This window comes from Nesoenas mayeri (assembly GCF_963082525.1).
Source record: "Nesoenas mayeri genome assembly, chromosome: Z".
Taxonomy (NCBI): domain Eukaryota; kingdom Metazoa; phylum Chordata; class Aves; order Columbiformes; family Columbidae; genus Nesoenas; species Nesoenas mayeri.
In genome coordinates, this window is record NC_137542.1 from 11,236,083 (window position 1) to 11,251,702 (window position 15,620).

The following is a 15,620-nucleotide window of genomic DNA, read 5'->3' on the forward strand; positions in this document are numbered from 1 at the left end:
GGCTAAATTCTTATTTGAGCAAATCAGAAGCACGGCAAGTCACATCTGTCTCAGCTAGAAATGCATAAGTCCTTAACAGAAACAGAAGAATTAAATAACATATGACTTTCTATCAATGATGGTCTGTGATTCATCATCTCAGCATAATTTCTAATTTAATAAGAAGGAAAAACGATTCTTTTTATTTCAAAGGATAAACAATTATTATGTCAGATACAGAACATAAATGCTATGAAAAAAATCAGCAGTAATTAAAGTCAAAAGTGTGCATGAATTTTATTAGAATACTTTGATTCCTGAGCAAGGTTTACAACACAACATGCAGATGCATTTAATAATTTACTTCACAATACATTCTGCACTTGTGGCAATTGTGCAATAAAAGTAGCAATTGAGAAAGTTTCCAGGTTTTAGTAATTTTAAAAAGTGACAGTATCTTCAGTAAACAATCAGAGCTTTACTGTTACTAGTGTCAATGTTAAGTTTCCAATGCCTATCAAGCTGAAGTAATTAATTTCAGAAGCACATTTAAAGCTCTTTAGACATCAACATAACTTCTACATTAGAAGTTTCAGCAGTGTTCATTACATTTTTTTCACAATCTTAGACAGGAAAGTTAAAACTTAGCAGAATCAGGCTCTTTTTTAAAACACACAAAGAAATAATAATGGTAGGAAGACAAACAGCAACTCAGCACAAGTAACTCAGCCTAATTCTCACATCTTTTGATGAAGAGCTGGGCTCACTGCAAGCCTCCTACATCCAGGTACATCAAAAAATGGCTCCACAAAACGTCATTACTTATTCAACCAGGTAACGCTGATGATGTTCATTCACAAAAATGTGTCAAACTTCAAAAAATGGGTCTGGATTAACCTGACACCACATCACTCTACATGCTACCGAGAAAGATGTGTATTTATTTTCAAGCAAAGCAAAGCTGGAGATGTGCTAAAATGAACTAAGAAGATTAACAAGATTATTGACTGGAATTCACTTAGTAAAATGCTAATCATATTAGTTCATAGGCATGCTCATCTCTGAATTAAGGATTACCATAAGTAATAATGGCAATGTAAAAATAAAATAATACTGTTTTGTCTTTTAGTTTGGCTATTACCTTGGTGCTTTTTTGAGAAGGTCTAATACTTTAATCTGAACCTTATTCTATCTGACAATGGAAGAATTAGCAGCAGTTTACAGTAGACAGAAAGACTGACAACTGCTGCTGAATGACACAAGTTTTCTGGTTTGTGTTTTGAAAAGAGTTTGGTTATGCTGGATCACTGAACACTTCACGGCAGGATGGCTCAGCAATCTGTGACAGAGTATCCTGGTTGGCACTTACATACACAAAGCTGCTTACATAATGACCCAGTTCCCACGTGCAGAGTGCTGTTATTTAAGCTGCTAATAGTCAACAGTTTGCACACAAGAATAGCACTTTGTAGTATATTAAAAATTCCAAAAACCTTTAAATGCTCTAAATGAAGGAGCCTGTAGTGTTAAAAAGGGAGATGAGGGAAGATTATTTCAGATTTGTACCACATACACAAGAACAAACACCTTAAAAAACTCTTCGAAACTCTTAGAAGGCTCCCATTCCACACCCTCCATGATTAGAGAGGATGTATGTATTGTTTTCTGTGGAAACACTAAAAATACTGACAAAGCAGAGAACAGGGGAAAACTGACACACACCTGAAGGAAGTCTCTGGGTAAAGAAAATTAAAACACTTTCCTTTATAGTACACCACAACATGTTCAAATTTACAGCCCATATGGCAAAAGAAACTCTGGCAACATTTACCGTTAAAAGAAAAAAAACAAGCAAATTCCCCACACACACAAAGAAATGGATTCATTAAAATCATGCTTGTCTAGCTAAGTTGATATGCCCTCTAACAATACCCCTTCCTGCTGTGGACAGATTGTAGTGTTACCATGTTCCTAATGCTCCATCTTCAAATCAAGTCAATGATTGCCACAAGTGTGGTGGTCATGCGGACAGATTTATTTTCGTGCCACGCAAGACAGCAATATTACATGTTAGCGGTGGAGAACTTTAAAATGTCATGAGCATATCACGTTCTTGTACACTAGTGTAGAACGGTCTCCCAAAGATAAAGGAATGTAGACCTGGTTTAATCTTCTCAGCCAAAGCCATTATTATGTTAAGATCGCCCTCTGCTGTTAAGTCAAGATCTGTCTTCAAGCTACGAAGAGACTTAAAAGGTTTTTTTCCTTTTTGCCTGCAAGAAAATAAAAAAGGGCGTTGTAAAAAAGAACAAAGGAAGTTTCTCAAAGGCTGCTTTCCATTATCTGTTCACTTACGTGTCATCCTCTATGTATTTTATTAAAGTTAAGGCTTTTCTGTGAAGGACTAGAAGAAATTGTGCAAGGAAAGTACTCCTTAGAGACAAGCCAGGCTTCAGATGAAAGATCTGTTAAAAACATACCAGAAAACTAAGTAGACATGGAAATTCAAGAATAATTTTAAGAATGTGGAATATAAAGAAACAATGCATACACACATAACATATCCTTAATTACAACAAAGCAGGCATGTTAACAGCATATTTGTAGATATACTCAACCTTTCCTACTTGCTCAGATGCAATACATTAAGCTGGCTTCGAATTCTGTTTGGATGGAGTATTATTTTCCCATTTTAAATGATGTGAAATTAAAACCAGTCAGGTAGCTTTCTCAGTGCTGTAACTGTAGACTCTGTTGCAAAGCAACAGAAAATGTGGATTGTTTTCCATAAATAGGAGTTTCAGTATTACACTAATACTGCAAACAACACAAGTATTTTTTTTTTTTTAGTTATGCAGAGTAGAATCATAGCACTAGCATCAAAAAGAGCTACTAAGCCAACCAACTAGCTATTCATATTAAATTATCTGTTACTAGGGTTCAAAGTACTGAACTCTGGCTCTTGTTCTTTCTGAAAAAGCAATGATTACCTGATCCAGGAAGGCTTTTACTAATGTGTCTCGATGCAGGATATCTTGAAAGACATTTCTATAGAAAAGAAAGCAAACAAACATGTGAGGTGATGCCATCAAGGAGCACTAACTGTCCAGCAGTTGTGCACAGCAATAGCATTACTGTTTACAATCTGGCAGAAATTAAAAGTTAATTCAAAATTTTAGTGACTTCTAATCTTGCTATTTTTAAAGCCAATGCAGAATTTTAAAGCAAAACTTTCAGATGAAATGAACTAAACCCAGGAAGGCCATTGGGCTGTGTCAAATACACTTAGCTCTGTTATACCCCTAATTAAACAGGCAACAAACTTTAACATACATGGTCAGAAGTTTCACTGTAAATGAATTTCAGGAATGTCTAATGCAACAAAACTACTGATGGAAGAGAAATTCCTCCAAAAGAAATGCAACTACCAGAGCCAAAGGAGCTTCTTCAATGCAAAAAAACCCTCATGTATTTTATTATAAAATACCCTTTTAGTATAATCTACTTTGCTCGGTTGTCCCAAATCAAAAAACTTTGAGAGATGTGAGAGAGGAGTACATACAAATCAGGTGTGAAACTCTCATCTGTGTGTATAATATGATCTTGAGACATTTCTTCATCTGAATTAGCTCTCCAAAATGCTGTCAGCTCGGATCTCATGTATCGTCGTTGGTTATAGATGTGTTCATGACAAGGGGGCATCTGCTTCACTGTATTGACATCTACATCTATATGTGTAGTAGGATACGGGGCATACATTACTTGACGGAAGGGCAACACAAAGCTTCCTGTTGCATCCTGTTTTAGTGAAAAAATTATTCTTCTAGTTACTTTTTTTAAAAAAACAAATCTGTACTGGAACAAAACAACATTAAAGCACTATGGCTAAATTGTAAAACCCATTTATTTAGACATGTTTTGTTTGAGAGAACTGGTGGCTGTAGCCCAGTAAAAAGTCCTTCATACTGGATGATTCCCTTAGTATAACAGTGAAAACAGGTACTGAGATAACCTGTGTATTAATTACAGTATTGCATCATCTACACACACATACACATGCATTAAAGGATGTTCTTAAACTAGAGAAGAACAGAACTTTCATAAGTGTACTTACTTTGAGTAAGCCTTGAACAAAAAGTCCTGACTCGTATTTGAAAGACGACTCATTTCTACAGAGCCTGGAACACTTCCGCTCTGACGGCGTAAGGAACAGGCACAATGTTCTCACAATCTGCATTAAAAGAACAGTTTTGAAAAACATGAAAGTGTAAGGAATGAACTGATCTTCAAATGCAATTTCCAACTAGAACATATTAGGAATTTCAAATGATGAACGAAAAGGTTCATTATGCTTATTAGAAAAGCCAAAACTTTACCAAGGTCACAGAATAGGGACACGCTTCAATTATTAAGCTGTAAACATATTACTCCAACTGTTTGACAAGTGAAGAAAAAAATCCAATGCTTTTTGGCAAAGCTTGTTTTTTGGCCAACTCTACAGAACGAATCACTTTTGCCTTCTGCTCTCTTCCTATTACATAAACATAGAATAAACTCATAAACATGAGTTACTGTGATTACTTTCCCAGCGTTTTAAGCCTCTTATTTTATTCATTCCATATTGAAACAGCAGCTATTGTCTCCAATCAGGCACAGTCAATTTCCTAAGAGTATCCATGCTTATTTCCTCAGTAATTTCCTCAAACTCTCCATTAAAAGCAACAAAGGTACTTCATTATCCATTTTCAAACTCCTGTGCTGCAACAGCTATGTGTAATCATCTCTAAATACACGCACCTTATTCCATTCTGCTCATCTTTCAGTCTTTATCTCTGGTGCCCTGTGTCTGTAAAGTATTTGAGAAGGCTCTATCCTTGCAAAATGCATTTACACAGTACCTAAAACAATGACAACCTAGATTCTGACTAATGCTTTTCATCACTTCAGCAAGATATAATAGTTGGGGTTTTGTCATTGTTGTTGGTTTTGGTGTTTTTTGTTTTGTTTTGTTTTTCCACTTTAAGGAAAGCTAGAGTATGCCATAAAGAAAGCAATTACTTCAGAACAATTTACCATGACACAGAGCACACACTGCTCATAGGAACCTGTATAGAATTTATGAAATCTACCCTGGATGTATCTCAAGATGACTTCTTCTAGACTGTTCTTTTCCTATAGTGTCTGAGTCAAAGAGGTTTCTTAAAGGACTCTGCTGTGACAGTAGAGAGGCAATTGATTTAGTGAAATACATTTTCTCACAAAGAAAACAACATTTACTTAATTGTCTCTGAATATTCTAACTGAAAATTAACATCAGTGTTTTTATTAGAAGGGATGGAGGCACACCCTAATTAAATGCAAGTCAAAGGGAAATGTCTCTGAATCAAAAAAACTGATACATTGCACCACACTAAAAAAAATATCCTTTAAGAAATATTCCAATGGACAGTAAACACAAGTGTATCTCTTGCAGGAATTGCTTTCAATTCATCTGAAACTAACACTCTGATATAATAAAAAAGCTGTATATAAAAAAATACTTAGAGAATGCTGAATAAGGAAACTGATTTTTTTATTTACCTTTATTTACCTTTTGGTTTTCCTTTCATATATTCGTATAAGTATTTCATAAGTTACAAGAAAGTTAAAAATAATAACAGCAGGAGGAAAAAACGTCTATGACAAAAATGTAATTGTTTTCTTGTTCTGAAATGATAGCTTCTAAGAGTGACTTTTTTCCTTCCAAATACGCCAAAATGATGTACACTATGTACTCTCCGCCATTAAGACGTACAGCTACTACTGCTTATTGTTTCTAGACCTGAATGCTCCTAAACATCACCCCTGCTGTTGTGCTTTGGCAAGTATGAGTGTTCTGTTGTTTTACGACTCAGTTTTAGGGGTTTATATCTGTATTTTGCCTCTTTCTGGTTCTTTTGGAAAGCTGAGACAAACCTAATTTAAGATCTACCAGTTAAACTGTACACTACTTAAGTTTTAAACCAACTGAAGATGAAGTCAACACAAACACAGCTATGAAGGAAAAAAGTGATGGAATTGTCTAAGGTTCTAGTAGATCACCTGTTTCAACATGTGTGACTAGAGACTCAACAGCTTTGAGGTTCCACAAAACACACAGTTCATGATACAGAAGTACATTTACTCCCCAGTGTAAAAGAAACTGTGCAGATACAGATTTCTTAAGAGTACATGAAAATACCCATTGAGAGAGCTTGAACTGCGCAAGACAGTTCAGATCTTTTAAATTTGTACATTTTAGCTAACAAATCCGATTTTAAAAGTTCAGATGCGTTTACTACTCATTTATATACTGTATCAATTAAATTAAATACAGTAGTTTTCTTATAATTGCCAGAATACAACTGATAAGACAATTTTCAGGCAGAATTATCAACTGCTAGATCAATCAGCTGAGGTAAAATAACCAGACAACAATATTCCATCCTTTTTCAACCTCAAGTATGTTTACAGATAAACCTTGTTCCAAATAACACAATAACACTCCTAACAATCAGTATTTAAGTTTGGTTTATTAGAAAGTGCATTACCTTATTAACTTTTTCTGCACTGCTTCCTACAACTACAGAACAACCACAGGTCTGCAGGTGTGAACTAATTGCACTGTAAACAAAAAGCAAACATAGGTTAATGCATATAATCAGTCTTTTCAGATAACACAATTATCATCTTCACAAGAAGAATGAAGTGCTCCTAGTATAAATACATGCCCGTATCTTTAAGGCCTGTACCCATAGGACCTCACACAGTTGTGCAGATTACTACTGAAATCCAGAAGTTCAGCAGTATCTACATTTTCATTTTGGTGAATAAAAAGGCTGTCACTCAGAAACTCCACACAGCAGTTACAGAGCAAATAAAAACTGTCTACTGCTACTCTCTAACTGTATTACAGAATCTGTACAAAATGATTCATCTAAAGTAACAGAAGACATATTAAAAATGAAGGATTTGAAAGCATCTTGAAAGAAGATCAGTTCTATGGTTGTCCTCGTTTTCTGAAACTGTGGATCAGTTTTGGGAGACTTGGCAGGAAAACTGTTCTGCTCTTGATAACTCAGTGGGCAAGAGCACATCACAAGCTTGAGTCCCTCACAATACACACAGGCATGCTGGAAGCTGAGTGACCTTGTCCTGTGAGTTGCCAGCAGCACAGATCTGATTTAGTTTATGTTAAGTTTAGGGGCTGCAGTAAATACACCTACACTAACCTTGACAACTCTTGATAACTTGTCCTTAAGAATCCTGTTGAGGTTTCATATCCTCATCCTCCCTTTCTCTCTGCACTTTCTCAAACCAGCATCTGGCCCACAGCTTCAGAGAGTCTAGATACTCTAGAATGTCTAGACCCTGTTAAAAATTTTTCTTCAATATCTGTGAATATACAAAAGTACATTTACGCTGTCTTACAGAAGGAGGTATTGTATGTGATTAACCAGTTCTAATAAACACCTCTAATTAATAAAGACTAATAGCTATGCTCGGACTGCAAAATCTTACAGGTGGACTTTATATGGATGTGCTACGATTTATCTTATCAATTATATTCTAAGATCTAAATTTAAGGTTATCTGTACACTTAATTCTTCCTTTGGGGCAGAAATAAGATGGTCAGTTTCATTTAGAAGTTACTAAAAAAATATGACTGCTTATTTTTGGGGTTGGTATTGTTGATACAGCAGGTTTTTTAGTTTAATCCAATGTTTATTCAATGACATGTAAATCCATACAAGATTATATCTAATACTTGAAATCTGAACCTAGATGAGCTGATAAGCTTTGGTGGTAAGCTAGAAAGCAGATATTTGGACCCTTTATATTCTTTTCAGGACAAAATTTCCAGGGAGAAGTACTGAGAAGAGATAACTGTGACCCTACAGTATACTATCTGCCCAATAAATCTCCATCTGGCATGAGAATAGCTCATCATCAGTGGTCTAGTTGTTTACAATAATGCATTCCATGATATTCACTTCATTATTTCTCAAATGCTCTATGGATCTAAATGCTACAATACTGTGAAGAATTAGTTAATTTAAGACATAGATCCTCTAGTACTGAAAATGTATGTGACACTATATAAATAAATGGCACTAAGCACTATGTAAACAAATGCAGTTACACCAGAGAAGTTCTGGAAAGTAACAGAACATAAATTAAAATCTATGAAATATGCTTTCGCACAGGAAGAGATCAAGTTGTATTCAAGTTAAACTAGTTCCACTTACACATTAAAAACAGGAAAAAAAGATAAATACACAATTTAATTATAAGCTTTCTATATGCCATACCTTTAATGACTGTTATTCATAGTTCATTGAGTAAACACAACCCATTTCATAAAAAGTAAGACTTTGACTTATGTTCTCATAAAATTAAACATCAGTATAAAAAAAATCATATTTTATAGGAATTCTTATCAAGCAAATGACTCTGTGACAACACAGTCTATACAGATGCAGCTATTTGTCCAGAGCCATTCTTCTAAAGATAGTGCCTTCCACAGCACTTTATAGACAACAATCTCAAAAAGCCAAATTATACATAATTCTCCTCCCTCCTATAAAGAAAACTAATCCAATACATGTTCACGTGCACAAATACACAGATATATATATATATATATGTACACACAAGTTTAAACCATATTACTACAGCATAAATCAAAACTGAAATTCGTACTTGAGGAGAAAGCCTTCATGGCAACTATCCCCAATGTCATCATCATTTAGCACTGTGTCACTTATCTGAAATGAAAGTAAATAAACACAAAAGTTAGACAAGGATCTGCAGCACCTTCAAATTAATTGATTTTTGGTTTTAATGTTAGGTGGAAAATGTTTGGGAACTATTTAAGCCAAGTTGCAAGACTGTCCAAAAAAGTACAACCTTAAAAAGACATTCTGATTGCAATCAAAGCATTTTGAAAATAAGAAATTCACTTGATTATTAAATGTTCTTCATCAGTCACAAGTCAGATTCCTCCCAGTGCTTTTTTTTTCCTACAACCTTGTACAGAATACTTTAAATTAGTGCATGTGAAATCACTTCTATTTCTTCCATGGGAACACTAACCCAAGCTGAAACAGCTATCAATATTAAAACCATTTACCTCTCCCTTCATTTTGTTGTGCATCAAACAGCCTTTCCACTCCACTCTTAAAAACAGTATCATCCTACGTGGTCAATTTTGCTAAGTGCTGACCATAACACCCACTGTTAGTACTGTTATATTTACCAAAGCAAAACAGTTGTGTTAAACTATTCCCTACACCATTTAGCAGAACTTCATGTGAAACAACTGGAGTGTACAAGAATTATGACAACTGTGGGGTTTTGTCTGCCAAGAAGAGAATGCCAAACCAGAGTGCCAAAGCCGCTTTTTTATTCAGAATGCAAAGAACACAAGGACTTACATCTATTTCTTCTGGAACACTGTGTGATTTCATAGATGAAAGGAGTTCCATTACAGGAATAACTTCTCCTGTCAGCATTGGAATGATGCTCTGACCCTGCACAATAAATAAAAGGCTTGAAGTAAAAGCACATTGTGCAATATTAGAAGTTACTACTAACATGAACTTGCAATATGGGATGCACAACATCTTTACCTTCTGATTGTTTGGAAGTGTGGTATGAGCCGAAATTGACACAAAGGGTTCTTGGGCTTTGCTGATAATTCTGACGTGTATACATACATTTTGTTTCTCAACATCATGTCTAAAATGTATTTCCAGGGTCCTATGCTAATTTTCACAATCAGTTTGATTGGCCTCCACATGATGTATTTGGAGTGAGGTGATTCGACCATATCTTATTAGGTACAATTACTATTAAGCATTTTAGATCCAAGTCCGAAGTTTTAACAATGATAGGAAAACAAACACAGGCATATTAGTTATTAACATACAAGATTATTTATCTATCACAAGAAACTGAAGCTACAATTTCACATTTACAGTTTCAGAAATCGAATTCTTTTCACAGTCTTATCCATTATGTCTCCAACCACATTCCAACATGACAGACTCCATATGTCTCTGTAACTCAAAAAGGTAATGACCTAGTGAAAACAAATCCTTGACAGGAGGCAAGCATGAATCTATGGAAGCTACTATGTTTACAGAGCTTCAAGTTCAAGTAAACGACTTTCCTTTTCTGAAAGGTAATACTCTTCATAGATTTCCACTTTACCCATAAAGTGATGAAATATATTTTCCTTCAACTTGTCCACAGCTTCGATCATCCTATCTTCAGAAATTTTGCCTCCTGTGCATGGCAGGTCATCAGTCAGTCCAAAGTATCTTCCTGGATCCCAAAAATAAGAAGCAGCACCAACTTCTACAGTCACCAGATGCAGTCAAAATAGTTTTGTGATGGTGTATCAGACACATCCACCAGACGGCCCTTACCTGATCCTCCATTCTCTCCGTGCCTTCCAAGACAATCTTCTGGAAATGTTCTTGCCTCTCCTGAGCAAGAGAAGCAGTTAATATAAATGCTCTGGTATTTGTTTATATATGTATGCACACAACAGTCAAATGGTACAGTTTCTTCCCTGTGGAGTCATGCTTCTGAGATTCAAATTTCGATGTTCAAGTCTTTTTTCTTTTACAGAGTTGACATTAGCAGGAATTTATGCCATTTTAAGCAAATCAATGCTCCCTGCTCTGCGCCCCACAAAATCTCTCACATGCTTGGGCAGGAGTAGCAGGAAAGGGAGGGTGTGATGACAACGACAAAACATTATGTTGCTTCATTACAGATCAAGAAAATGCCAAATGATCAGATTATGGTGCAGCATTCCACTCTATGTATGGATGTTTATTTTTAAATGGATAAGATACAGATTGATGGTTCCTGATGCAGCAAGAGAAAAATGAGATCTTCAGAATGAGAAAAAAATCATTTGTTTAGGGAGAGCAGGAAAAACAAGATTTTTTTTTTTCCACATCTTGAGACACTGACAATTCTTCAAAACATTGTGCAGGAGACATGAGGCTTCAAAACACACAAAACACAGTGCACAAGAGACTGGACAAAATTCTCAAAACAGACTCAGCAATAGCTGAGTAGCAAATGGTATTCAAAATGCAACTTACAACAGAATCAAGTTATTATTCACAAAGATAATTCTGCATTAATCACTGGAAAAATTAATACAATACACAAAAAATAGAAAATGCTGCAAGAACTAATAATATCTTTTGCTAGATGCTGACAGGTTATTGCATTTTTATTGATTACTCATTAGTTTCCTGTGACCGACCTATAAAGCTGATCAAGTGGAAGAAGAGTTTACATAATTTTTTTTGTGCAGATGAATAGGGAACAAGCCACAATAACTTGTCCCAAACCAGTAATAAATCTTGTCTAACCATCTAAAAGAAGCATCTGTGAAAAACAATCCTGGAACGAGGCAGATTCCTTCGGGGCACCTCCATCCTTGAGTTCAGTGTCAGTGAAGTAAGACATCCTTGACAATTAATATCCTTTGCTTTAAAAGAAGTCAGTCTTCATGAAGATAAAGCTCAATAAATGGTATAAGCCACTTCTTTTTAAAAATACAACTGCTCAAAAGTCTTAGACAAACCTCTGTAACATAAAATTGAAATAGATAAAAGGGGTTTCTAATCCCATGTAGACAATTTGCTTAGAGTTTCTTGTCTTTCCTAGCCAAGCTGAATACCGTTCCATGTTTCTCCTAGTCCTTCAGGTCAGGTTTCTTCTCTTCTAAAGCCTACCTGGAATTGTCTGGCTCTACATAGAACTCATAAGAGCTGATAATGACATCCATGAGAAATTCCAGAACTGATAGTTCTTTTCACATATGACTTTAACATTTTTTTCGCTGTTGTAGGCATAGGTGTTGAACTGCCCCAAAATGCAAACTACCAAATGAGCCTCTTTTAATTCAGTATCATCATTATACAACTCATGCCTAAATTTTATTGTACATTTTCAAAGCAGCTTTCTCTCTTCTAAGGTAAAGTCTGTACAGCTGTGGATATATGTGAGGATCTTTGATCTTCCTCAAGAAAAACAAAAACCCAACAAAATCAAGAAGAGAATGACAATAGATGTCTTTTTCACAATATATCACTGTCTCAGCTAACCCAGTTGACCTATCTGATTCAAGAACATCTGAAAAAGAATGAAGACCTTAATAACTAATTTCTGAGGAAACGAGAAGAAAACATTTTTTTGGTCATTCTCAAGGCCACTTGAATGCAATTTCTACTGTGGAAACATACAGATATGGATCAATGTCCAAAAAGAGAAAAGATGTAGTATAGTTAAGAATGATGGTCAATTCTTATTTGACCACTTATATTACAAGTCAGTACAGAGGACAATAAATGACAGAGAACCAACATAATCAACAACATGAGACAGCATTCACCTACGTCAAAAGCACTAACGACCAACAGACTTTCACAAGATTAGATTAAGAATGAAATATTTATGTTTCTACTATATCGAAAATGAACTTTATGTCCTACCCTTCCTCTGAAAAATAAACCGTGTAAGTGTCAAGAGCCAACGTGATGGAACACACTGCCAGCCATGACCAGGCAATACAGAAAAAATCAGTGGCATTTGTTCATGTAGCAAAAAGGAAACAACACCACAAAAATTAACATCAGCTGATTATTTCTAGAATCTTAATTAGTTCAGATAAGAGCTCTCAAAAAGGAAGTTTAAAGTATGTTGACTAGAAGTCTCAAAACAGAAGAGGAACAAAAACTTTATCAAACATGAGTTACCATACACATTACAGCTGACATGCAATCTACTGCTCTAAGACAACTCGTACTCCATGAAGACAACAGAGTTTTTAACTTTTATTATTAGAATATTAATTTTAAACAAAAATACATAACAATTTTCACTTAATAAGGAAATATCCATAATGTACCAAAAGGCAAGAGTTAAAATTCTTCAGAAGAATTTAGCATGTTTTCCTTTTCGAATTTTGAAAGCAGAACTATTTGGACTAAAGCAGATGTATTTTCATGGTTCTCCCATTACTTTTACACAATTTAACATGTGCCAAACTGTTCGTTTACATATTTTTTTCTTTTTTCTTTTTTAATAAAACTGTGATGACAACATTAATTGCATCAGTTCTCCCTTCTGGACCTCAACAGCGAGAACAATGATTTGCAACACAGTAAATTCACAGGTCTGCCTAGTTTAAATACACTAATTAACACCATTAAAAGCAACAATTTATACAAGATAAATTAAAAACTGTACAGGATATCTATTTCACTGAGATAGCCTGGTAAAGGTTATATACTATTACCAGGATAAATTATGTAGCTAAAATGCCAGCCTTGAATTTTCTAACATATTGACCACTTTCAACTTTTAAAATTGTGTACTCATAAGAGAGGTCAGCTTCCTTTGATTTTTCATGGCTGGATTGCTACACAATAGGTGTCACAGAATCTTAATTCTTGCTTTTGCTCAAGACAACCCGGACAACTGTTTTTAGTGATAAACAATAAACCTACCTTATGCATCCATATTCTTCCTTTCCTTATAATATGTGTTAACCTATCCACGCACACTCTGTGAAGCGGCAGGTAGAAGCCAAGTTCACTTTGTGGAAGTATAATGGATAGTCCATATGTGCTTCTGTCTCCATTCCAGTTTCCATCAAAGATTAATGACACAATTATTACCCTTTTTTCTGCCAAGACGAAGAACTTCACATCTATTGCACCGCTTTCTGCATTCCGAAGTATTTCTCCATTCAGGGTGTGGTTGGCAAGAAAAGTTATTTCACCATCACTGAGAAGTACCTGTTCTGTCTTTGGGGCCCAGATGTGCCGCACTCGGGGGCCAAGAATATTGTCCCAGTAAGCAAAAGTGGCAGCTAACAAAGGTGATTCGCCATTCAAAGAGATCTCTGTTTTTGCAACTGCAGGAGATGGTGGTGGGCAAAGAGCTGACATGCCTGCTTCCTCTCTCATGTATATACCAAAATGCCTACATTACCTACAAAAAGTTTTCATGGAAAAGAAGAAAATTAGAACAGCACTCATTAGTATCTTGCTACTAAATAACAGTTCAAGAGTCAACCTGACTTCTACACCTCAGATTTCACTGTAGACTTAATTCAAGAAGGAAGTAAGCATACTTACCACATAATGAATGGTATGCTTTACAAACATTAGTCAGTCAGACCTCAAACACCCTCTACTCACTATATGAGTATGACAAGCCCGCGTAATATTTAACTTGTGTAAGAAAACTGACCTACGAAAAATCTATTCTTTACATCATGGTGACATGTGCCGTGTTGTGATACAGGACAAATGCTCAATACTTTATAGTGTATTGATGGAAAATTATTCATATTGTGTAGACACAACTCCTTAAACTTTTTTGTCTAGCTAGTTTCCAACAACTCTACAACTTCCCCATTTTAATGGAGCTGCAGAAGATAACAAGAAGTTTCACCTTCCCTAAAAGTTATGCTAGAGTCACATGAACACATTAAAAGAAAAAAACAAAAAACAAAAAACCAAATTCAGCCCAAGATGGAAAACTATAAAGCCTAAAATGCTTTTATCTTGGCAAAACCTCACATGACCAGAAGTCAGCTTTGTTCTCCTCTCTGCCCGCAGCACCCCACGTAACAGCAGGGGATAACCCCCCACCAGAGGAGTGGCAACTCTCATCTCACTGACACAGCTGTAACCTGCCGGACCTCTGCCACTGCTTCACCTATGGCACTGCTTCGTTTCATGAGTGTGCCTGGTGAGACAGTCCAGGTGCATTTCCTCAAGGCAGGAGGGCAGAGCACCTTTCTCTACACCTATGTTCTCAGGCCTGACTGCACAACACTAGGCCACTGTCTGCCAGCGGGCAGCAGCCTGGATGGCAGCGGGGAAGCCGAGGCCGCTCGGGGCTCTCGGTGTGACCACACGGTTTCCAAGGAAGACAACAGTAAGCGTGGGTCACTTCTGCCTCCTTACACCCCTGGGCTGACGAGAGACTTGATCCCACCACAGCCTTCCCAGGAGAGCCAGCCGCAGCCAGCCCAGGCACCGGGACACGCCGCAACAGCCCGGAGGCTAAACCGCCGCGCTCCCAGCCCGGATCAGGCCCGTCTAGCACCCTGCAGGTCTGCTCTGGACTTCGGGAAGGACCCACCTCCCGGGAAGGCAGTTTGGAGCCCAGCCAGGAGGAGGGTCGGCTCCTTTCCTCCCCGACGGGACAGCCCCGACGCTCCAAACTCAGCACACCCCTCGGCCCCACCGCCCCGGCCCCGCGCCCGCCTCACCTGCGCACCAGCCACCGCCCCGCGCATGCGCCACCGGCCTCCCGCCTGCCCACACAGCGCGGGCCTCAGCGGCCCTGCCGCGCAGGCGCGGCCTCTCCCCTCACCCCTCGGCGGGGGCGGGCGGTGCCGGCTGCCGGCGCTTTCCCGGGAGATCGGCGGGCGGGGAGATGAGACAGTGGGCTGCCGGGCAGGGCGGTGCTGGCTGATGGCAACGGCAGCGGGGAGGCGGTGTTACCTCATGGGCGGTGATGGAGGGAAAATGGCGGGCGGCAGCGCGGCCTGCAGGGGAGCGGGTCGGTGTTGG

At 37.4% G+C, this 15,620-nt stretch overlaps 1 protein-coding gene across 5 annotated transcripts; it reads right to left on the reverse strand.

Moving 5' to 3' along the window:
* Nucleotides 1-268: 268 nt before the first annotated feature.
* Nucleotides 269-15,386, reverse strand: C9orf72 (C9orf72-SMCR8 complex subunit). Of its 5 annotated transcripts, none has more exons than XM_080362276.1 (11): nt 15,317-15,386; nt 13,539-14,025; nt 10,431-10,490; nt 9,435-9,530; nt 8,701-8,765; nt 6,549-6,621; nt 4,094-4,210; nt 3,542-3,777; nt 2,970-3,027; nt 2,335-2,444; nt 269-2,252 (listed from the first exon to the last, which is right to left on the reverse strand). In XM_080362276.1, the coding sequence occupies exons 2-11, from the start codon at nt 13,998-14,000 to the stop codon at nt 2,066-2,068; spliced, it is 1,464 nt and encodes a 487-aa protein (XP_080218402.1). In that variant the 5' UTR covers nt 14,001-14,025; nt 15,317-15,386; the 3' UTR covers nt 269-2,065. The 5 variants fall into 5 exon arrangements, with proteins under 5 accessions (XP_080218402.1, XP_080218403.1, XP_080218404.1 ...); XM_080362277.1 differs by lacking the exon at nt 15,317-15,386 and adding an exon at nt 15,187-15,269; XM_080362278.1 differs by lacking the exon at nt 10,431-10,490.
* Nucleotides 15,387-15,620: the final 234 nt, after the last annotated feature.